The 24,458-nt window shown below is 45.0% G+C and overlaps 6 protein-coding genes across 6 annotated transcripts; 3 read left to right on the plus strand and 3 right to left on the minus strand.

The window, feature by feature from the left end:
• Nucleotides 1-707: 707 nt before the first annotated feature.
• Nucleotides 708-3,638, plus strand: PHALS_11965 (Uncharacterized conserved protein; the record flags this gene model as incomplete). Its single annotated transcript, XM_024727422.1, has 3 exons — nucleotides 708-2,717; nucleotides 2,800-2,916; nucleotides 2,979-3,638. 3 exons carry the CDS (start codon nucleotides 708-710, stop codon nucleotides 3,636-3,638), a joined length of 2,787 nt encoding a protein of 928 aa, XP_024578001.1.
• Nucleotides 3,639-3,978: 340 nt separating this feature from the next.
• PHALS_11966 (serine threonine protein kinase) lies at nucleotides 3,979-5,535 on the minus strand (the record flags this gene model as incomplete). The annotated part of the gene is made up of 1 exon (XM_024727423.1): nucleotides 3,979-5,535. The coding sequence occupies one exon, from the start codon at nucleotides 5,533-5,535 to the stop codon at nucleotides 3,979-3,981; it is 1,557 nt and encodes a 518-aa protein (XP_024578002.1).
• Nucleotides 5,536-5,617: 82 nt separating this feature from the next.
• PHALS_11967 (protein serine threonine phosphatase) lies at nucleotides 5,618-6,705 on the plus strand (the record flags this gene model as incomplete). The annotated part of the gene is made up of 3 exons (XM_024727424.1): nucleotides 5,618-6,241; nucleotides 6,322-6,537; nucleotides 6,601-6,705. The coding sequence occupies 3 exons, from the start codon at nucleotides 5,618-5,620 to the stop codon at nucleotides 6,703-6,705; spliced, it is 945 nt and encodes a 314-aa protein (XP_024578003.1).
• A 78-nt stretch (nucleotides 6,706-6,783) lies between these two features.
• Nucleotides 6,784-12,319, minus strand: PHALS_11968 (atp-dependent dna helicase snf21; the record flags this gene model as incomplete). Its single annotated transcript, XM_024727426.1, has 5 exons — nucleotides 6,784-10,805; nucleotides 10,913-10,984; nucleotides 11,049-11,825; nucleotides 11,889-12,054; nucleotides 12,134-12,319. The coding sequence occupies 5 exons, from the start codon at nucleotides 12,317-12,319 to the stop codon at nucleotides 6,784-6,786; spliced, it is 5,223 nt and encodes a 1,740-aa protein (XP_024578004.1).
• Nucleotides 12,320-12,422: 103 nt separating this feature from the next.
• Nucleotides 12,423-13,171, plus strand: PHALS_11969 (calcineurin b-like protein; the record flags this gene model as incomplete). The annotated part of the gene is made up of 2 exons (XM_024727427.1): nucleotides 12,423-12,801; nucleotides 12,870-13,171. The coding sequence occupies 2 exons, from the start codon at nucleotides 12,423-12,425 to the stop codon at nucleotides 13,169-13,171; spliced, it is 681 nt and encodes a 226-aa protein (XP_024578005.1).
• An 8,273-nt stretch (nucleotides 13,172-21,444) lies between these two features.
• On the minus strand, nucleotides 21,445-21,916 carry PHALS_11970 (uncharacterized protein; the record flags this gene model as incomplete). Its single annotated transcript, XM_024727428.1, has 2 exons — nucleotides 21,445-21,632; nucleotides 21,694-21,916. 2 exons carry the CDS (start codon nucleotides 21,914-21,916, stop codon nucleotides 21,445-21,447), a joined length of 411 nt encoding a protein of 136 aa, XP_024578006.1.
• Nucleotides 21,917-24,458: the final 2,542 nt, after the last annotated feature.

Genomic DNA, 24,458 nt, shown 5'->3' on the forward strand with positions numbered 1-24,458 from the left:
CTTAGATTTTGCTATATCTATTTAGTATATTTAGGAAAATCTAAACTTTTAAAATTAGGATAAAAAATAGCTTGGAATTTAAAACCGAAGAGTCAATGAGCCTTGGGAAGACAATAATTACTCTTGGAGTAAGCGGGGCAATCCGCTAACTCGTACTTGTTCTAAGTATAGAACGAAAGGTCGGTGACCTAAATTGCGCTTCCTCAAGCGCTAAGCTATGGCAGCCCCGCTGCACAAAAGCTATAAAAAAACGTATTATTCCGAAAATCTCGCAGTTCGTGATGCGATCTGTACGAAGATTGCGCAGATCAGTTGCAATGGCGAAGGGTTAATGTGTGCACTAGGCGGAACGTACGATAAAATCAAAGGCGCTATGTACTCGACGGTACTTGTGTGACTCTACGGTCTTTCTATTTTTTCGAGTCGGTGAGAAAAACATTTCAGGACATCCAAGTAAATCTGCTGCAATTCCTTAGTATATGGGGCCTTCAAGGCATTTGGATGCTGCTCACAGTTCTACCTGTACTGCTGACGCTCAAATACTGCACGTGTCTTGGCCGGACATTACTGGATAGTAAAGACTTTCAAAAGACGCAATTTCGAGTAAAATTGTCAAATTAATTTTTCAGCATTTTTGTACAACCTCGAGTATTACTAAATCATATACTCTTTTAATTATGAGCGCATTTGATAACCTAGCATAGGTAATGGAGAGTGACTCGATATTACTTGAGTCAGCGGCGTCCACGTCCGCAGACTTTGACGCATTCGAGTGGGTGGAAAAGGCACTGGCTGCTCACTCGGGAAGTGTTGCATCTTTAAAATCGCTAGTGCCACAATTGACCTTTCGCTCGCAGACGCTGGCCCAAGCTCTTCATACGTCGTTGCAGCAAGTATCGCTCTCAGGTCCCACCGTACAAATCCGTCTTCAGGAACTTCAGCAGTCTGTCACACCACTATCTAAGCAGCTGGATAATGTACATGAAGCCTGCACTTCTGGGTCTGTTTTAAGCGCGAGTTCCACTGCTACGGCACAAGATCTGCGCCACCTTGTGACGTTACATGAAGCGAAGTGTCGACTCCAAAGTTGTTCCCAGGCGCTCACAGAAGCTGCAAAATGGGGTCGTAATGTACGTGAGTGTTTTGCAGCTGTGGAAGATCCAACGCTGCTGGTTCATGTTTTCAAGTCCGATAATGACAAGCTAAAGATTCGAAAGATTGAAGACAACGTGGCGGATCACTTGGCTGACCGTGTGCGAGAGATGCAGACAAGTTTGGACGTGCTTAAAGATCTTCCTGGTGCGTCCGACCGCAAACAAACCATGAATAGACTCTGTGTACAGATTGAAGCTGCAGTGCAGCCCCGACTCGCTATGATTCTCGAGGAGGACGATCTCAGCGATGTTGCGCCGCTGCAGTGGTGTCTTGACGTCCTTGGTAGCGTTGCAAAAGCTTACCTTGTAAGAGAGGAATTTTGTAGAGCGAGACCTGCACGTATGCACCGAATCTGGAATTCTTACAGCGACATGATACAATTGGAGCGTACCGAGAAAGATGAAAACGTCAAGACAAACAAAATGTTTGTTAAATGGCTCGAGAAATTCTATGCGGACGTGCTGGGTATGTTGCAGAAAGAGAGTCGCAACGCTCGCAAATTTTTTGGCTCTGACATGTTGCTCGCCACACTTGTCGACTTACTGAGCAATACCCTCGAGCCTCTTACCGAATCATTTCGCGACCGCCTAGAACGTACTGGATGTTCAGACTCGCAGCTACAACTTAGTCAATTACTGCGTTGCTTTAATGTGACGCGAGTATTTGCAAGTCAGATGGTGCATCTGTTTAGGTCTGTGGAAAGTGATCCTGAGCTAAATGTAACTCAAAATGATGCCACGATGTTTAATGCTGAAGGTATTTTACGTGTTGTATTTGAGCCGTATCGACTCTATTATACTGAGTACGCTCGCTTTGCTAGTGAGGCCCTCACTGATGCGTTGCAGCAACTTGTGCCTGCATTTCATGTGGATAATACTGCAAAAAAGCTGAAAAATGAAATTGCCGAGGAAGAGGACCAAATTACAGCAGAGTTTGTATCGCTTGAAGATTTTAGTCAGCGCCTTGAAGAAGCATCAGAGGCCGTGTGGATGGTTGTAGATAAGAGTTTGCAGCAGTGTTACGAATTTACAGGCGGGGCTGCATTCCCTGAAGCAATAGAAGCCATCGGCACAGCTGTCCAACAATTCACATTGGCATTAACTGCTATGATTCCTTCCATTCGTAAACACTGCAAGGCTGAACTCAATGTACAAGCCGGTAGTCTTACCACTGAATCATTTGTCGCATCTCCAGATTGGAGTCAGTTTCATGCATCTTTGGCTTTGTTGAGAGCTTGTGGCTTCTTAGAAAGTCAAGCTTGTGCACTTGACAGTCGAGTACGCGTTCGTATGCGTGAGCAACTCGCACAGTTTTGTGGGGAACGATCAAATCCTTTGTCACCTCAAAGCTGCCTTCGTAAGAAAACTCAAAACAATGCCATTATCGTTCTTGCCGATCTCGTGGATCCAACGAAACTTGTAGCAACAGTGTCAAAGATGTGGCTCCGTAACGAGGACCCAAATCGACAAGCGCAATTTCACCATTTTGAAGTTGAGTTGCTGGATTATCCAGCGAGACAGTCGAGCTTTGATATCCAAAAGTCTCGGTATCCTTCTGCATCGGTATGTACTTGACGTAATTGTGTCCAGTTTCTCAGCACTATTGGATGATTAAGACAAACGCTTTTTGTGCTTCATCACGTAGCTGCTGGACGAGGCTCAACGTGCAGTGCGGTTATGGACTAAAGAGGCGCAACGTGTTACATTTGACACAGTTTTCTTGCCTATACTACGGACACTGGAGTCGCTGCCTGGTAACGAGGTAAGTTATCTGATTTCTTTCATCACCTGTGCCACAATATTTCATCGGGTTTTTTGCTATAGAGTTGGCAGAAAATGCCGCGTGCGGATTCAGGAGATTTACCAGTTTTTAGCATGTTGCCTCAAGATTATATAACAACTGTAGCAGACCTTTTGCTATCTCTGCTTCCCCAGCTTGAGCCTTTTGCAAAGAGCAACGGTCTTGAAAATGCATTGGTGGCTTCACATGGGGCACAAGAAACATGCGTGGAAAATGAGTGGAATCGTCTTGGTCAGCTTTTAGACATGGCGCCTCTTGAGCTCACAACATGTCAGCGCGTTTTCCGATCGGATGAAAAGGATAATATCCAAGAACCATCGACGGCGATGGAGTTTGTGGACTTATGGACTGAGACAGTGGCAAGTGGTACTTTAGCGGCTTTATTGCGTATGGTCTGCTCGATTCCAATGTTAACAGACGTCGGTGCCCAGCAATTAGCAGCAGATTTGAATTACTTTCACAATGTATTGAGTGCGGTAGGTGGGGATATCAATTTTATTGTAGATGACTTGCGTCGTGCTTTGGACATGAATTTGTCGGTGCATATTCAGCACGCTGAAGAGCTGCGTGCTGATCGTGATGTTCCAGCGAAGCAAGCGTTGGCCAAAATAAATGACTGCATCGTCGCCATGCGCCGACAGACGCTTGATTCGTCGCGTGGAATATCATCAGCTAATGCTTGATCCGTTAACTCGTCGTCGCAGCTCTGATACCTTTTAGAATAAGAGCCAGCTTGTAACAATTCGCCGCTTCACACATGCAATTTTTCTTTCTTAAGTTATTTCAGTAAGCGAGGTGATGGTGACGATTTATTTGTTCGACCGTCATCTCTTAACAGGATGATAAGCGCGCTTCCAGCTGAAAACAAAGGAAGGCCAAGCCGGATCTGGATAAAAGCGCGAACAGATGAATAAGTTGGCGAAAGCTTCCACAATTTCTTACAAATCTAGCTTTACGCTTTGGCATCACAAATAAATCACCAATACACATAGTCCGATACCGATCGCAATGCGTCGTTGCTAATTACTTGCCGCTGCTCAAAAATTCGGACGAAAAAAAACGACGCTGACGCAAAAGGACCTGCCACAATTTGTCAAGTGACTTTTGCCGAGTCACATGTCTGTTGCCACGATCAAAGGCACCCTCCATAACAAACTCGTTTGTGGCTTGTATTTGTCCTGTCCCGGGGTCAGCTGTCACCTCTTTATCATCGCTATTCTTTTTCAGGCTGGTGTCCTCTATCTCGAGGCTAGCAAGACGCATGTAGCTGTCTGCACTGGGGCGCTCCTGCTGCACTTCTTCATCTAGCAAGAGCTGAGTACCATGCATAGAGACAAAAGATGAACGAGCTTCTTCTTCATCTCCTTTAACCTCAAGGTTGTCGATTTTTGGCGCAGCACTACCTACTCTAACGCTCCTACGAAACCCTTCGTCATATGCCATCTTGTTTATATAAGCAGCGCTTGTAGGTGCGTCTGCAACGTCACTGTCATTGTTCATTCCTCTCAATGCAGAGCTCTGGAGTACTGACGGTCTACATGCACCAGCTGCCACCTCTTCCGCATACCGCGCCGTAAATAAGCTGTGCCGCGCCAGCTTCTCGGCCTTCCATAGAACAGCACTAGCTACGCCTCGATCAAGCCATGGATGTGCTACCACCTCATTCATACTCATGGCCGCACCAGGGTTCTTTACCAGCAGCCGTTGAAGCAAATCCCTCGCCGCACGACTCAGCAGCATTCCATCCTCTGAGACCACCAGCTTATCCTGAAGAATGCTCCGTTCGATTTCTACAACATTATCTGTCTCCGAACCGAATGGAAAATTGCCGCAGAGCATTGCGTAGAGCGTCACACCAAGTGCCCAGACGTCGATTTGTTGCGCTTCTCTCCAGTTCGCCACGAGGCGCCTCCTGTCGCCTTGATTCTTACATGCATTCTTGCGTTTCAATAGGAAAGGCGGCAGGAAGCGGATATGGTGAGTATCGTCCCACAAGAATCTTTTCAATAGTGGCCGACGGCGTTTTGTAAGTGAACGCCAAGGCGCTGCCCGTCCGAAGGCTACAAGTAGCACTCGCGCATTCGGTTCATTGTCACTAAAAAGCAGGTGCTCAGGACGCACTTCTCCATGCACAATGCCTTGGGAATGTAGAAACATAAGTCCTTGGGCGGCTTGCCGAACCACGTGACTGACGTCCTGCTCTGACCGCAGTTTAGCCATCACCTCACCGCCCCGCGCCAGCTCGAACGCCAGCTCCACACGTGTACCTACAGCCTTAACCTCAAACAGCTGTAATAAGTTTTCATGATCACGTGCTAATTGTAACACCTTCACTTCCTGATGCAGGCGTCGACGCTTGGCACGTTGACGCAGCAACCGGCGATCTAGCACTTTCAGGGCCACTAACTCCTGTGTAAACCGGTTTCGCGCTATGTAAAGACCTGGTTTTGGCTCTCGCGTATGCATGACCTTAACAGTCGATGATGACGCATCTAAAGGACGCAGATCGACCCAATTACTCGCTGATTCTACGTCCGACAAGTAGCACGAGCAGCCAGCGCAAGGACCAAACCACCACATTGCTTGAGAAGTTTCAAAAAGTTATCAGTTCAAGGTGTACCCTCCATATGGTACATCATTGACAAACGACAACATTATAATAATGGCTACCCACTATGGGCGGCATCTGGAGCGACTACAGCGCGGCGAACATTTGGAAGTGAACACCGTATTGGCATTATGTGAGCGTGTTAAAGATTTATTTGTTGAAGACGAAAATGTTGTCCATGTCTCATCCCCTGTGGCAGTCTGTGGTGATATCCACGGACAATTTCATGACCTGCTCGAACTCTTCAAGCTGGCAGGTCAGGCACCTGACACGAATTACATCTTTCTCGGTGACTTTGTGGACCGTGGTGCTATGAGTGTGGAGACTATATCACTTTTATGTGTGCTGAAAGCCTGTTATTCAGATCGTATAACGCTGTTGCGTGGCAATCATGAGTCTCGACAGACGACACAGGTCTACGGCTTCCAGATCGAGTGTATGAAGAAATATGACGGCGACGCGCGTGTTTATAAGGCTTTTATGGAACTTTTTGACTTTTTACCGCTGGGGGCTCTCGTTGACAATAGTCTGTTATGCCTGCACGGTGGCCTCAGTCCGGCACTACATCATTTAGACCAACTGCGGATGCTTGATCGCTTCCAGGAGATTCCTCCTGACGGAATCTTTGCTGATATTGTATGGTCTGACCCAGACTCCAAGACACTCGGCTTTCATATGGTAAGGAGTGGGTGATAATCAAACGAGTTATCGGTGGAATGGCGGATTATTCATTTGTATTGCTCGGTCTTCTCTTGCAGTCTCCCAGAGGAGCAGGTTATATTTTCGGAGAAGACGTGGTGGAAAAGTTTTTGCATATGAACAAACTTGCACATATGGCCAGAGCCCATCAGCTCTGCATGGAAGGATACCAAGTGCTATTCCGAGATACTTTTTCAACAGTTTGGAGCGCACCAAACTACTGTCACCGCTTTGGAAATCTCGCCGCTGTAATGGCAGTGGATGACCATCTTGAGGTAAGGAGTTTAAGATCCCAGCGCTTATGCATGCTGTCCTGATGTTTATTTTCTGGTCGACAGCGCACCTACAAGACGTTTAAGGAGGCCCCCTCTTCGAGAAACATTGGCGTATTAGACAGCAAGGGCACGAGCTCAGACGCAATTGATGCCGGCTACTTTACGTAAGTTGCGGCAAAATATCCATAGATTTTGTACGCTAACCTTACGAAGCGGGCGTAAAGCGGTAAATATGCATTGATTTACTTAATGGTGGCGCCTTTTCTTGTCCTTACGATTTTTAGAGCGCCGCTTGTGGTCCTTCTTAGCCTTCTCATAAGCTGCCGCAATCTGCTCCATTGTTTTCAAGCGCAGTGGTTTCATCTTCGTTTTAACGCACTTGTCGATTTCCAATGCATCGAGCACTACTAATGACTCAGGATGATTATATAGCTGCGCGTTACCTACCATGAGGTTAAAATCCGCTTCAAACTCGTCATGAGATGCGTAATTATATTCGTCAAGACGCGCTTTGATCGTTAACAAATCCATTGGCTGCTGCACAATCGTGTAATAATCAGGATATTCCACTGCAGATGGTTTTTCTACATACAACTCGCTTCGCAGTCGCCCAGTCGGATCTTTAAGCTTGACAACGGCGTCATATACTTTTTTGTAGTAGTAACACAGCATTTTACGTTCGCGCCTTCCGGAATCATCCTCATTTAGTGTTTCGTCGTCGAAGTCGATAGAGTGTGGGTCGATAAACTCTTTGTCTTCTTCACGCTTTCGCTTAAGCTCAATAGATTTGGTTGTCGTGGCCTTTAGTTCCTTAGGATCCATCGTTGTCGCCTTTGTTTCCTTTTCATCTATACCGTCCTCGCACATCTTCACAAATTCAGCATCGGTAAATTGGTCACGATACGACATCTCTTTGCGCTTCCGAGGCTTTCCTGAGATAGCCTCCATATCGACATTCCACGCATCTTTGTCATGTTTTCCAGATGCAATGTCGCGCTCCATCACGTCGTCTGCTTCGCGTAACCAACTTGGGGCATCCTTCTCCAACATAAGTCGAGACCGAGGAAAGTGGGGGATGTTGCACTGTCTGCAATACTCTTCCCATTCTTTTGCTTCGCGGATGTTACGTTCTACATCCAAGCTATTATACAGGACAAGTTCCTCATCTGTCAAGGCCATCATCTCATTGATTTCGTCATCTAGTAAAACATTTGACGATTCATCGTCACCATGCGCAGCATGTGCAGCCTCTTCTTGTTCCATCTTGATGAGACTCTCCAGCATTGCACGTCGATCTGCCTCCTTTGATTTGTTGTTAAACTTACCAGCTTCGACAACAAGGTTATTCATATTCATCTTGTCCGTAGCACGCGAGAGAATTTTTTCCTCCACAGGACTATTGGTGACGAGGCGAAAAACGCGCACTTCATTCTTCTGACCAATGCGATGTGCGCGATCCTGAGCTTGAGCATCCATGGCAGGGTTCCAGTCACTGTCAAAGATAATTACTGTGTCGGCTGTTGCAAGATTTAGACCAAGACCTCCAGCACGAGTACTCAAAAGAAAAATGAAGAATGGGGAATCCGGTGCGTTAAACATGAACATGCGCTGCTCGCGCTCATCAGCACTCGTTGAGCCATCCAAACGAAGGTATCGAAAACCGCGGTAGTTAAAGTAGTCCTCTAAAACGTGCATGAGCTGTGTCATTTGGCTAAACATCAAGACGCGATGGCCGGCAGCTTTCAGCTTTGGAAGCATGCGATCTAAGAGTTCAAATTTTCCAGATGATCGCACGATATCAAAATCAATCTGATAGCCGTTTGTCTGGAAAAGATATGGGTGGTTACACACTTTCCGCAGTTGCATCAGCACGTTCGACAAACCCTTGGACGTATATTTTGCCTTTCCTTTCTTTTTGCCAGCATCATCTGTTGTCTCCATGAGAAGCGCTCCCCCTTCCTGGATACGCCGGTACATAATTTTCTGCCACCCCGAAAGCTCACACTTTAGCACCTTCTCTACCTTGTCTGGAAGCTGGTCCAGCACAGATGCTTTGACACGACGCAGTAAGAACGGACGCAACACCTGATGTAGCCGATTGATAATAAGCATTCGTTCTTCATCGGACAGCTCATTAGAGTCACCATTACCAGAAAATTGTGCAAATGGTTTACTAAACCACTGTTCAAAAGTATCCACAGATTCAAAAATTGTTGGAAGCAAGAAATTTAGAAGTGCCCATAGCTCTGGAAGGCTGTTTTGTAACGGCGTACCGGTCAGGAGCAACCGATTTCGCGACGTGTACATACTTCCGAGCGTCATGGCAAATTTACTCTGGGCATTCTTCATACGATGACCCTCGTCCACAATAATGTACTGCCATCCATACTTCCGAAGAACATGCTTGTCTTTCATAATGTACTCGTATGTTGTCAGAAGCACATTGAATTGACATGATGCCATCTCCTGCTTGTACAGCTCTTTACGCACCTGTGGCGCACCCTTGTACACTACAAGCACGAGATCAGGTGCCCACTTCTTGAATTCATTTACCCAATTTGATAAGGTTGATAATGGCACGACCACAAGAAATGGTCCGTGATTGTGCTTCACCTCCGTCACGTATGTAAGTAACGAAATCGACTGAATCGTCTTGCCAAGCCCCATTTCATCAGCCAGAATACCATTAAGATGGTTGTCATACAATGACACCATCCACTGCAACCCTCGCAACTGATACTCCTTTAGATCACCACCTACTAACATAAGTGGCTGCCGTGGAAGTTCTCCTTTCGAAGCGATTTCTAAGTAGTTTAAATCGTCATCCATGTCATCTTCGTTTTTTTCCTTACCACCATCGTCATAACGAGCATCATACTGTGCCGTGTATTCATCAACAACGTGATGCTTTTTCTTGTGCTGACGAACCAACTTTCGAATACTATCGAGGTAACTATTTGTTTGGCTCAGTAAGTAAGTCAGACGCTCATTCTTTGCTTCTGCCACCAACTTTCCATAAGCTTCCATATCGTTTGCTTTTAAAGCTTTGAGCCGTAGTTTTTCCTGACGATCTTCCTCGCGTTCAGCCTTAGAAGCTTTTTGATCGATAAATGCCTTGACATTCTTTGCAGACTTGCTGATCTGCGCTTTGACATTCTTATGATAAGCAAAAAACTCGCGCGAGTGGTTAAGGATAGCTTTTAAGTACATTTGATGGTTTGCACGTCGTTTCTTTTCCATTGCCACAGACCTTTTACGTTTCTCGCGTTCATCACTTTGTAATTCCACACGCGAGGCTGGGCGACGGCGTCGAAAAGACTTGCGGTCGACTGCAGACGGCTCTCCTAATAATGCCAATCGCGTTGTGTGCGCTTTAGCAACGTGACGCCGTAACTTTTGCTGTAGCAGCAAACAGCGCAGATCTCGTAACGTACGTTGCTCATTCTCGTCCAAAGTTTCCGCATGCTTCTCCAATTTATCCAGACTCGACACCAAAAATTGCTGCAGCGCGTGCATGTACCGCATTTTTAATGCAACGTCATTCAGTCCAAGCCAACGAGAGCAGATATTATACGGCCCAAAGGCTAACTCGCCTTTCTCCTCAATACGAATCAGATCACCATCCATATACTCGGGACCAGTGTAGAGTAAGTTGCGTGCTGCTCTTGTCCATTTAGGAGTCAAAAGTTCTAGTACTGGAGGATCCCCAATTGGAGGTTGTGGTTGCTGGACAAAAGGCTCGACAGACGCCCCCATTTTATAATTAGTAAAATCTGATGGTTGCATACTAGGAGCTGCTGCACTCAGCTGTTTGGCCTGAGCAATGGCTGTATCCATCGAGTGACATAGCGCTTTGTAAGCGCGGATCTGATTATGCAAGTATTCAAGTTGTCGTTCGGAAAATAGCATCGTTTTCTGCTGCAGAAACGGGTTAGCAGCTACTTCTAGAGACTGGGCAGATGCTTGAGCTTGAAATTGCATTTGAGACTGCATCTGCATCTGCTGACGCGCACGGTGTTGCTGCTGATATTGCCGCAAAAGCGCCACAATTTGCTGGTATTTTGGATGGTCCTTTTGACCTGCACGTTGCATACGCAGAGCTGCATCCATTAGCTTTTTAACGTCAGCTGGCGACAGAGTCATGCGCGCAGCGGAGGCCCCAGCCGACGGCTCCATATTTGGTATATGATTCACTAAAATTATGTTTTTTAGAAAAGGATCATTTCTACCATCTTCTTTGTGTTGCATGGCTCGTTTAATGCAATTTACTGCAGATTAATTATTATACTAAGTAGTTTATTTTTTTTTGACATGGCCAGTCCAAAAATAACAAATGTTGACATGCTTCTGGTTACCAACTACGAAAACGACGCACGGTCAAATACGTGGAGCGGGAGCGATTTCGTCATAAGCCTAAAGTATGCTAATTGCGAGTCCGTAGGCTTGTCTGCAAGTGTCAATAGTAATTAGATTTTTTAGTCTTTTCATCAAAATTTCACATCAAAACGTACCATGCAAAAAGCTCATTTGGTTGTAATACGAGACAATGGTTGCAAGCTCCTCGGTCGTGTAAGGGTACATCGTGGTGCGAATCTCACGATAATCCACCTGATTTTTAAAGTGCACTTTTGAAGGAAAATTTTCCGTAACGGCGGCGACAAATAGGCCATTTTTGAGCTTGCGAGACTTGTCATATCCCTTTGGTCCAATGTCCTTTAATGAAGAGATGACTGAAATGTCATCGGCTGCCACGTCCTTGCCCTCGTAGCCGAATACAGTTGGTTGGAACCACGTATTGTAGTCATCAATGGCAATGAGGACAGGGAACTCCGTAGTTTGCGCTAGTTCGGCTTTAAGGTCACACACGGCCTGGCATGCCAACTCCTCGTCACGAATACCACAGACAACAACATCATGCAATGTCAACGCAGCCTCCGCATAGTCCGAAACTACTTTGGGTTTGGACTCGAATTTGTTGGTCGGGTAGTAGCGGTCGGTGTATTTACCACGAAGTGGAATGGACTTAATTTGTTCGCCATGGCAATGAAGAAACTTTTGCAGCAAATCTACTCCGTACACATCAATGTCGAATTTGCCTTCCTGGTAAGGCGACAAAACCACGTATGGAGCCTCATGGGTCCACGAGCGAGGATTGGGGACATATAGTACCACCCAATTGCTTTCACGAGCGAATTGTACAATCTGATGCAGCGCAAAACTTTTACCCGTGCCACGGATACCGTCAATTAGATATGCACCGATGGAGTCGTTTTTTGCCGTTTCCCAATCTTCATTCAAGAACACAGTCGTCTGTTAGTCTTTTACAAAGCTTTAACTTTCTTTTGACTAACCTTTCATTGCCGAGATAATCTTAAGCGTGGTGTCGCGAAGCATAATATGACGTTGACCTAGGAGATCAAACGTATTGTCCATGCGACGGCCAATGCCCTCAGGAAAAAGCTGATCTTGTTGCTCCTTAGCAAATTCAAAGAATTTCAAACGATGAGTCTTTGTAGCCTAATATTGCGATCAGAAGATTATGACAGAGCGGCAATCAGATCTTACTTAATACTGTAATAAGTGCTTAAGCAACTACCTGCGAGATTGGTACGCCTGCCAGATTGCCCAAGTCCTCTTCCGATATCTCCGCAGTGTTCGTTGTCTCGGAAGCGAGAATGGTATTTGTCGTACTAGAAGTAGAATCGATCGTTGACAACATACGTAGTGCTGAGATTCGTAGACGCCGTAAGGCTAAGCGCTTAGTCAACACGTGCGCAGACATAACGACTTATTAGAAGCGTGTGGCTGGCAATCAATTGATAAGACACAAAAATAAAACTAATATTGTCCAGTCAGCGAATTACACTCGAAACGACGTGATTTCAATGGGAGCGGCGGCATCAGCTGCAAGAGATAACTTGAGTACAGTTGCAGCCGGGACAATATATAATGGATCGCCTCTGAAGTGTAAACTCAGCGACGACGAAGTTGCTTCTTTCGTGCAAAGCACAAATTTCACGCCAGATGAGGTCGTTGCTCTGCACGTGCATTTTGACCTCATCAGCTCAGCGAAGCGAGATGACGGACTTATCGATCGAAATGATTTTCAAACAGCGTTAGGCTTTACCATCAAAGAGTCGCTTTACGTAGATCGAATATTTCAGCTTTTTGATGCGAACAATGACAGCTCAATCAGTTTTAATGAGTTCATACAGAGCGTTTCCGTGTTGTCATCCAAGAGCGGTACGGCCGAAAAGATCAAATGTGCGTTTTCACTTTTTGATAAATTCTCTATGGAGAATGATTTCTAATTAATTGATCTGCTAGTGCAGTCTCTTTTGACATATTAGACCTTGACCGCGACGGGAAGTTGTCGATGCAAGAGCTACTCAGTATGCTCGAGGCATGCATTCAGGAAAATTGCATTGATATTCCTGCTGAGTGTCTTAAGACGATCGTGACCAAAACGATAGATGACCTTGATCAGGACAAGGATGGCTTCATCAGCTTTGACGAGTATCGGATCATGACTGAGACAAATTTGCAGATGCTAAATCACGTGACATTAAATGTGTCTGCTCTCATCGCTGAATATATGCCCGCACTGCGCGTGGCAATTGCAAATCAGAGTTAATATGGATGTACATTACAAACACAAGACACACTCCTTCTTCTCGTTGCAATTATTGACGAAGCAAGCCGCAGCATTCTACGACGCGACATAATAAATTTATTATTAGTCTTGTGATTAAAAAGTAATTGTCAAATTACTTGTACGCCGCTTGACCTTATTCAAAATTAAGCCTCGTTTGGCATCTTGCACGGATTGTAGGTAGTCGCAAATTGTTATATCCACGTCAGAACAAAATATTTGCCCTTTGAATACTCCCTTCACTCTCGGCTGTGCGATACACAGTTTAGGCCCTATACAAGACGTGACGGCGAATTTTTCATGAGCAAACGTCAATTTTTAGCAGGCATAGGGCAGCCTCTGGAAAAGATCTGGCATGTTATAAGACACTAGAAAGTCTTGATTAATGGGACCCACCCAAAAAGAGTGACTCTCTGTAAGAGCGATGGGTTTTACAGCCTAGACTTGCTAAGATATGATGTTAACGTCCCTGACTTTAAGAATTCTATATACAGGAGCGTTGTGCAATAACGCACGGTCGCCTGATTGTCAAAAGCAACCGACAGTACACAGGGGCATTGAAGATGAAAAATGCGAATACGATTATCTTGCGTCTCGCGACGGGGGTCTATTTAAAGTATGTCGAATTATATAACAATTTGTTGAACAATCAAATAAAAAATATAGGTTCTTACAGCGCGAGACGTAGACTAGTTTCGGATCCAGGCATTGAAGATACCGCATACGAATACAATTACGGTATGCCTTGAAGCGGAACACTGGGTAATGTGCAGAAGGTCAAGTTGAGCGTCCAAGGGAAATTTAAGAGTAGAATGACGTCTCGTCCTGCACCTGGATTCCAGATATCTCTCATTCTAGGTTAGGTGTGACCGGAATGTCGCGAGCCATGAGATGACTGGAAGTCGGAAAAGCTTGGTGCAACGCGCTTCTTTCTTGGTGGAGCTTTAGCGAGTCACGAATCCACCTGTAACAAGAAGTAGAAGCGCTTTTAGGAGCAGAGTCGAAGCTGCGATAACTTCAGTACAGAATATGGGACTGTCCGAAATCGATAGCACTGGTATTCTTAGGTCCCACGAGCAGAGCTCTGAAGGTGGAAGCAGTAGTAAGCCGCGAATTCAGGATGAGACTAGTCAGGGCGAATGTTTGTCGTGAACTCAGATTTTCGTCTATTGAGACGATAAGGAATAGCTGTGGACTACTGTTTTCAGTGCCAGGTCCCGCAGTGAGTTGAAGCTACTGGGTATCGCAATCTTCCGTGCCTGAGCTGGGCTTAAAATGTCAATGTCAGGCGCACTAGAAGGGCTAGGTCATGACGATATCATCTTTGTCATTATGAGACTTTACTGCTGAGCCAGCACAAACGTTTGATCCACCGTGCGGAGCAGTGAAGCTCCACGGGTAAGAGGCAAAAAAGATTGTTTACTTGTGGATGGACTGACCGGGGTGGTACTCAGATTGCTAGTATCACCCTCGGTACCTCCGGCAGGAAATCTTTCAAAAGATTTAGACCTCGGTACAAAAAAATGGGAGAATTGCTAGACGGTGAGGCCACTGGGATGGTATGGTCGGTATTAGAGGAAGGCTGAATTTGTCAACCGTGATGGTTGTTTTTGTCATCGAGGACACAGAGCGCGAGGAGTCGGACAGCTTCTCACAAGAACCCTCTGGATTCATTCTACTATGTCTTGAGAGGTATCACAACGTAGGGACGACAGATCCACCACACGTGTTCTTCAGGTAAAATTGATTTGGTTTCCTGTACCAACATATTGCGTCACATGGAAATGACCGTACTAAGGCAGCTGTCTGACGCCAGTGACGCCTCAATCATACAAAAGGATGTGCTTTGCGACAAGCTGACGTCAATTGGCATGATGCATTTGAGTCTTGCTGGATTATTTCGGTAGAAGGAAGCATTCAGTTTATAGCGAAGCGTTTTGAGCAATGATAATACACTTGCCAAGTCCAAAATATGTTTTTCTTGTTTTTTTGCTCAATAACAAGAAAAAAATATTTTGGACTTATATTACGTGTCGTTGCTGTCACCGCATCTCTTTTAGAAAATTGCAAGATGACTATCTTGCTACGCCAAGTAAATCCTGAAGGTAAGGTACAAGTGGATGGCATTATAGTGGTCGCGGGTACTCTTTTGCGTATCAGACTATGAGCTATCGCATTTGACAAATGTTGAGGTCGCACATCAATAAGGCCATGCGTGCAGCGTACAGATCAGATGCATCATGCATTGTATTTCTGAAAGAGTTGAAAGCATAACGTTTACAGCTTAGCTGCCGCAATACCGAAGCATTTGGCCGCACACCAGCACCGCAATTTCCTGTTCTAGGGCTCGATACCGACCCACTTGATACTCAACGTGTGGTGGGACCTCATGATGAGGGACTTCATTGGAGAGTACAGCACAGAGATACATGCCCCCCTTGAAAGTGGCTCGTTAAGCGGTATGTATTAGTGATGGTCCAGTATGTATAAGGGGTGAGAACTTATGAGCGCATGTGCCAAATGAGTCAATTGTATAAGTTTTCGCCGCAGGCGGCAAACATTTAAGTATTTTAAAAAACTGTCCGGTTGTACCGACGTTTTGGTCTGTGTGAACCGTCAAAGAAATATGGCTTACCTTGCTGCTATCAGCGATGACGTGGCCAGTGAAGATACAGCCGAGCCGTTCGTCGAGAAAGTGTTTGTTAACATGGCTTGCCAATATCCGTTGTATCGGATAGATATCCGCGATTTACTGTCAAGTTTAGCAAGAATAATCAAGGTGCTCGACACCAGATTAGATATGTCAATCGCTAATCATTCGCAAAAAGATGGTCAAGGCGGCATACGTAAGTCGTGTTGTGAAGGATATCCTTCGAAGCTCTGCTCAAGCTAGTTGTCCCCTTTCATTGTGTATGCGTTGACAACGCAGTATATGCCTTTACAGGATTACCCCATTTGACATTATTAGTCAAGTCCACTAGCGCCTTAACACCGCCACATTGACCCCAGTCCAAGTGGAACAGTTGTCAATCAAGCAACTTTGCTTATATTCGCCCGGCCTTATTTTGTTGCAAAAATAGGGATTTTATCTCTATGCGAATATGCGTTATGCGCAGGGCTGCAATAGGCTATAACTCAGAGCCAAGATGTGCTTTTCTTACCAACGCATAGTTTGTTCACAGCCAATAAACTAAGTTGTTACCTCACGTAACGAGTGTTTATGGTGCTATGTGGACATTGATTGAGCTACACCTTCGTTTTTCTGGAAGGGAAATTGTGTTCTACGTGAACATGGTGAAGCCATACCATGATTTCGCTTTTTATAATTGAATGTGAAGCACTCTGTTGACGATGATGCAAGTTGACCATCATCTCTTTTAGCTGACCTAGCTTTTACTTAAGAGCGGCAAAACGGCTCTATGCCGCATGGGATGTCTCAAGCCACTCTGAGCGACAGTATTCTCAGAGAGTACAGCCATAAGCGAAACACTTCACTGGAGCAGCCCAACCAAAAATCGTATTCCGCCCGCCCTGCTCGATAAGTAAGGAGTGGCGCACTGTCTTGACGAATAAATTGTGGGCCAGCATTACAGGGGTTGTTATCAATCTCTCGCGATGAGGATGAGCTACATTACTCATTACCCCGAGAGAATTTGAGGTCCATTTTTGGCAAGACTACCGAAGCCGCTTACAACGTAACTCTTTATCTTTTTCAAATAGAAAGAAAGAGCCGTCTAGCTTGAAGCGCTTCCCAAAAGCGAGTGAGACTCGTCCTGGTTACCAGCTCGAGACTTGGCTAGTATTTGTACCGACAGGCTAATGAAGATAGGTAGGGCTGCTGACAGCACAATCCTGCGATGGCTAGTATTCATCTCGATCTTCACGTTGCGCTTTTCTATTCACATAATAAAGCATAAAATGCGCTCCAGTTCGACACTTGCTTACAGAAGCTGGCTTGTAAGGCAATGACTTGGATATGGCGACGTGCCTTTCGTAACCAATACTCCTAACGGATACGATTTTCTTCCGTTCTACCGTCAGCATTTGGACCCTTAAGCATGGTCTTCCTAAAGAATACGAAAGCTACCTAACTGTGGCCTCCAGGCGCAGGTCTGAAGAGTGCTGATCCAAGGAGCCAGAAAGCGTTCGCGGAGCCACCGACGAGCGCACTTGTCGCGCTCAATTTGAGTAGACGACTTTACTCGTCACGGCGAGACTGGCAACAATTCGCGGATTAATCTTATTATCGAGATATGATTAAACCTGAAAGCGTCGTACCGACTCTTGCTCATTGAACCAGGTCTTTAAATTAGTAATGAGCCGAACATCATCGTGTATTCTGCAACAAGGTGTCATTACAGAAGCACGCTAGGAAGGGAACTTCCAACGCAGAAGGAAAATTTGACCGGATACTGTACGGTCCAAGTGAGGAGATTTCCTTCAAGCGGAGTCGGTGCTCGTTGTGCGTACACTTCTGCGATACATGCAAGAAACAAATTAGCTCACGAGCCCCCCGTGTGGCCCACGTTTTGATAGAAAAGGGTATAACAAGATGCGTTCCACGCAACAAATTTGCACAGAGCCCCCCGTATGGCTCACATTTTGGGAGAAAAGGGTGTGTTGGGGTGCATAACACATTACACTATTGTGCAAAGTTCTGACGTGGCAGTAATAAAGTCGATGGGACCCCGCAAAGGATATATCGATGGAACGCGTGAGCTGCAAGCATCACGCAATAGAGATAGTTTATCATTGAGTATAATAAGCATGTATTCAGTGTTAGCGTAATCATTTTGAATATAGGTCATACTTACTTTAATAAGGAGACGTAAGCTGTAAGTTATCTGAGAGCCTCTCGGTATCTCTCCTAGGTGGAGCGTACGGACCCATTGTTTGTGCGTTCGTTGGCGCGGGCTCATTGGGCCAAATCTTTCTCTTGACAAGGTGCACGGCAAACCTGTCGCATATCTAGCAAGCTCATGGACATTTTTTAGGCTGTCAGATGAGCGAGCAACGTATGCCACTCAAAAAGAAAGCATAATATGGCTCAACAACTAGAGCCTAACGAAATCCTTTCTTATCAAACCGGAAGGGACGCCCATGATGAGGACCTCAAGTCTAGAATCCTGTGGAAAGCGTTTGATAAATTTCTGGATGGCCACCTCAAAGAAAGACATACTACTCAATGAACGCTTTTATAGGTGGCTCAACATGTATAAGGGGGTAAACACGCACGTCCGCACGTCTTAACGGTGTCAGCGTATTAAACCTCGCCGTATGTATCGTTAGCCTGCCCGTTCCGGCAAAATGCCTGCAGTCCATCACTGTGGACTTCGCTTTCTGTCTCCCAAAAGATGCATCTGATAATGGTCATCGTGAATTGGATTAACAACATGACCTATCTTGGTGCTGTCAGGAATGTCGTGATCGGTGAGGACACAGCCAAGCTGTTCTTCGACAAGGCGTTTATCAACAAGGCCTGCCGATAGCAATTCTATTGGTTAGAAATCCGCTCTATACAGCAAAGTTTTGGCGATGTTTGTTGAAGGTTCTCGACCCCAGTCTGGATATGTTAACCGCTGACCATCCGCGTAAGCTGCGTTGTGTATTTTCCAAAGGACCTGAGCGGAAAACCGACGGTACTCAAGCAAAATGCGCCCCTTATTAAGTTGCGCTAAATATCACAGTATATGCCTAAAAAATTGAACCCTTTTAACATTGATGGTTTGATTTAGGTAACAAGCGCCTTGAACACCGCCACGATGTGGCTCCGGTTTTGAAGAGGAGGGTCTCCTGAGACAATTCGACTTGCTACTACAATTGGTAGCAAAATCAAGATGTTATCTCAATGAGACTGAGAGTAATACGCCGAGTGGGAACTGCTACAGCGGAAAACCAGACTGCTCAAAATCAAGGCGCCAATATCAGAGGCAGGCAGAACACACATTGAACTGTTGTAAGGAACGAACACGATTTGTGTGTTTTATAACGCGAACGCTGGCGGGCAAAGCTTCTTATGTGATATGTTCATACACAATGTATGTAGAGATATGTAAATTGCATTTTGAATGCGGAGATATGTATAACTTATTTTTTATGCAATTTACATATCCCCACATACAATGTGTATAAACATCGCACATAGGAAGCTTTGCCTGTCAGCGTTCGCGTTAAAAATCACGCAGATTTTATTCTTTTGCGCTCCTACCAGGATCAGAACCACTAAAATATGAGGTGATTCAAACTGCTAGTGGTTTGCAATTTCAAAAGGAAGTCTATACGATCAAGCTCAAGATAGAATGAATAAAAATACACTTACTCTCTCTTTTGATAAATTTTCTGATCCGCGACTTGCAGCTCACATGCACAGTGGACTCCTTCTTGTTGGGGTTGTGTAGATTCCATGAATACCGACGTTCTCGTTAATAGAAATAATCACAATCCCACTAGAGTGCAATTTGAATTTCATGCAATTGTATCGTATTGTATTAAATGCAGCCGCGTGTTGCGAGAAGCTTATGCTCTATTTATCGAGGTCTAACCGACCCCGGGCTGAGCGGTTAGTCGCTTAACCTGAGACCAGAAGGTACCTGGTTTGATTCCCATAGGATCCGAACTAAAGAAGCCGAGAGAGGTCACTGAAGCGGACGAGCGATAAAACCTAAATAATGTGTCTGCCCTGCCAGTCCGCACCCAAACGGTTGTGTGATAGTTGGGTGGGCTGACGACCCCACTGACCAAAAAGCCCCGTAGTTTAATGAGGAGTACGGAACCCGGTTCTAAAAGGGTCGGATAGCAACCAGCATCCCGCGTTCGAGAAAGCTTATCCTAGCGTGTGGATTCCGGTAGCCTAAATATTTCTCTACTAAGCAAGGTCGGGGAGGATGCTGGGCAGATAAAGTGCTCATGGGAGCTAATTAGCGCTCGTAAGGTGGACGGAAGCTGCAGAACTTCTAGCATAGTGGGTCCTTCTAGATATTTCACTGTTTCACTAAGCGACAAAATGATTGTAGTTCAGGTGAGGATCCTATGTGGCGTAGGTCAGTAAGACGTCTTTAAAGCCGCGATTGGCAGGTTCTGTTTGTCAATAAGCCTCTTGCACGGCAGCTGACGATATCTGACATTTAATGTCGAGAAATCTGGCACCGGAAATGTGAGGAAAATGGTAACCTGTGATCTGGGGTGGCTCTATATAGACTATAGTCAAGAATTGCTGAGACAATTTTTCGTTGGTAGCAGCTGACTGTTTCACTGCAGTGAGATGAAGAATTTTGAGGAATGATCTACAGCCACCATGATAATATCATGACCGCGCGAACCTTTGGTTAATTCTAAGCCAAAATTGAGACGAACAGAGGTTTATACATCATTTGAAGCTGGTCAAGGTCAATGAAATGAGTTTAAGGGGTCAAAGGCGTTTCCTTGCTATTTAAAATCATTTTCTTTGTACTGGTGAATCTTTATAGAAATCACGCGAAAAGGAAATTGATGTCCTCCCACGACCAAGGCATCCGACAGTTGGGAATCATGATGCTCCTGAATCAGTTGGATCTGAGGATTTTTCATGCTGGGAACAACGACAGATACAGTATCGGAATAGTAGATGCTATCACACGTCAAACCACTTAAAGGGTGGTATCGACAGATACGCCTTGAATTATGGAGAACAGCAAAAAAAGATTAATGATGAGATCGGTTTTGTAAGCATCGATTGTTGCTTTTTAGGCGCTGAATACTACTGGGAATTGCTGCATGAGCACTTGCCACATCTGCATTACCATCTTCAGTGCATTGAGAGCAGCTTGTGCAAGAATGCTACCTTTCGGTGCTTTGATATCACAGTTCAATCGTCAAGAGAGTGCGTTTGCAAAGACGCTGTATATTTTTGGCTGATAATGAACATCAAGCTTGAACTTAAGGGAAAACGCCGGCAATCAAGATATTTTTGAGACAGTTGCAGTGACTTGGTTGCTGTTTGTAGCGAAGTGTGATTCGTGCTGAAAGAAAGCTGATCTTACTCAAAACTTAACGAGTGCATGACATAATTTATGGCAGATAACTCTTACCGTGAGCATAGTGACTCTTCACAGTCCTGGTCAATAATTAATAAAACACAATCATTATTTGGTGTCGATGGAATGGGCAGTCGCAAAGTCACTGACATCACCAACAACATGTAACGGCTTCAAAAATGATAAATATATGTCTTCTAGTAATTTGCCCTAATTTGATCAAAATATCACTGGTAATCATCATCATAGGACCGTCTGATTGTGAAAAACCTTGTAGCGTAGCTCATGGTGCACGTTTGGAAGTAGCTGACAGATTCGTATCACTGATTGACCTGCTTCTGTTTTGTAGAGAAATGCCAATCGCAGATTATTGCATCCTTTCTTTGAATCATATCGAGCACCACTACTTCTGGCACCACCAAGCTCTCCGGCTGAAAAAAGCGCACTGCTTGAGGCTCATAATAAGCTTGTGACCGCTCAATACCTGAATACCTGTCACAAGTGGCCAGGATATACTTCTATTCCGCCATTTTGATTTCTTCCTTGTCGTGGGCAAAGATAACAAATAACTTAATAAATACAAGCGATACGTATAAGGCCATCCGATCGAATGTGGCAAGAGCATATTTGTAATTCTGGGGCATAACCAGTCACTCCAATACGGAGTGAGCGGAATTCCCTGCTCACAAATAAGAACTTTGTACGAACCATCCATGAAGACAATGACGGTAGATACAGTCGACTTGGCATCAAAGTTCAGGGTCAATTCCTTTCACATAAGCGACGTGTTCGTTGATAAAGGAGCACCACAACGCATTGCAAACGTGTCCAAGATGCATGCTTTGAGGGATTTCAGCAGAAAATGCTGGAATTTGCATGTCCTGCTGCCGTGTGGAACATAAAAAAGCTGTAGGTGGCTTCGACTTTATAATCCCGGCCAAATCGCATCACAAACTCGACATCAATCTCGTGCCAAGAATATATAGTTTTGAGATGAAGCAAAAGGCTTTTAAATCGTCATCGAGGAAATATCCTGTTATGAAGTAATCGTCATCTGGGAGATTACACACATCTGTCTAATTATATCACACTTAAGAGCTAATACACAGCCCTTGAAGAAGAGCTTCTCGAACAGACATAATTCAATGGCTGGTAATGGTGTAGTGAATGGCAGTTTCTTTGAATTCTTAATTTTGGCGACTTACAAAACGGCAATTATGACCTACTCTTGATCTATTACAATGAGTGTCGCACCCTTATTGTACACGTTTAACACATACTTGATACACATACTTTCACTTGTGCGGGAATCTGGTTGCGGCCCGACAGTCTTGTCTTCGATTCAGCACAAGGAGAGGCTGCGATGTCGGAAGTGAAAAATATACGGTACGATCTTCGCGAACCCGTTTGAATAGAATCTGAGTGATCAGCTGAAACGTATCGGAACGATCAACACATGACATTTGACAAATCGGGTAATCGCATGCTGTTGAAAGGCACAGGCTACGAATAAAACTGCTTAGAGGTTCACCGAGAAGAACTCCCGACAAGAGCGAAATTGCCGTTCGAATATTTGCAACAATAGACTCTCTCTAATCTGTCTTAGAGCCACAACGCTCACATTATGAAATACCAAAAATGCTTTCACTATTTATTTATGTCGGCTGTAAGAATAATACTTCCTTTTTCAGTTTGAGAATGCCTGGTACACACGTCACGTAACTTGTAGTGGACAACACGACTCCTCCCATCACAATGTTAACGTCTCAGATACTACCCCAACGGCCCGAGCGAACGAGTTCTCTTGGTGCTTCGTTACCCAGGATAGCTCATCACTTTTTTGCTTTCGCATCTCGTATGAGAATTCGTTCAACAACATGTTTGTTGTGGATGTCATGCATTTTGTTCAACGTGCTAGGGTCATAGTGACGATGTCTCACCGCCACACCTGTCACCCCATCAGGGCCGGTAGGCATGATTAAATTATTTTCATCAAGTTTGATTTATCTAATCAGCAGATAATGTAATTAGCAAAGTATGCATGTTTTACCATACAAGACATCAGGGCGGTCGTGTCATTGATCAGTAAAAATTGCCCCTGTAGCGGGCCAAAGCCATCAATCCGACTGCGCAGCAAACCATACGCAAGCAAGATGCAAAGTATTGACATGGTTGGGTGGCACAGGGATGTGAATTGACGAAAGCAAAGATTAGCTGCGTCGAAACAGTAAGGCAATCGTTGTGGAGGAGAAGCGGAGGGTCTATCCAGCTGAAAGCTATACATCGCGAGTTGACTTTTGTAAGCGAAGGCAATACTGGGCGCTAAAAGTGCCCTGTGAGTGGATAAGGTGGAGATTGGAACCTTGATGTACACTAGTGTCGAGTTCTTGGTCTGGACTATAGTCCACGAAGCATCTGGGATCCGTAATACGATATTGTTCTGTAATCTCCCGTAGCCCGCGGAAAGATGTAAGGCCATTCCACTATATCGGTCTGGATTCCAGACCTGTCGGATAATTGAATCAGCGTTCCACGCCGGATCTCCCACAACATAATATAAAACCGCATACTAATGTGATCAATTCAATTTGACTTCGCAAAACCACACATAGTCCTCAAGTGGTGTTTTAATTATTGACGCATGAAGACATAATCGTAGTCGTAGATGTAGCAAAGATATAGTCGTAGTCGTAGTCGTAGGCTTAGTCATGGTTATAGTTAAATTGTAAACGGGGATACACGTAGCCTGGTATGAAAGGGTGGATCACACAAGATGATGTGATCGTAAAAAGATGTGGATTACACAAGTCAGTGTAATCACATCATGGTGTGATCACACCGTAACAAGAAGCAACTACGTGGCGAATCCGCCAGTAGCTTTGCATATTGATTCGGTTTACTATTTAATCAGGAAAACCTGTTGATTTAGATATAGGCGGCTTTACAGCAAATAAAACAGATAAATACACGTTCAGTTTCGAACGGAAGGGTGTATTTGTCTTGGTTAAGGTTTTAGGTAAACTTGGAGGTAGCGGATTGCGATCCGCTACATTCATACTGGCTCTAGTATAGATCGAGCGTCGGTGACCTTAGTAAGATTACTCTAAGCAAAGAGCCACGGCAGCCCCGCTGCACTTGTTAGGACTCGTAGTCAATTATCGTCTGAGTAGTTACAAATGATCCTCTGTCAGGATGGTGCATTTGCCCCAGGGCATTCAGGACGGGCTTAAAAAGCTGATGTCCCTGCTTGGCCCTGA

This window comes from Plasmopara halstedii (assembly GCF_900000015.1).
Source record: "Plasmopara halstedii genome assembly, contig: Scaffold_555, whole genome shotgun sequence".
In the NCBI taxonomy this organism is placed as follows: Eukaryota; Oomycota; class Peronosporomycetes; order Peronosporales; family Peronosporaceae; genus Plasmopara; species Plasmopara halstedii.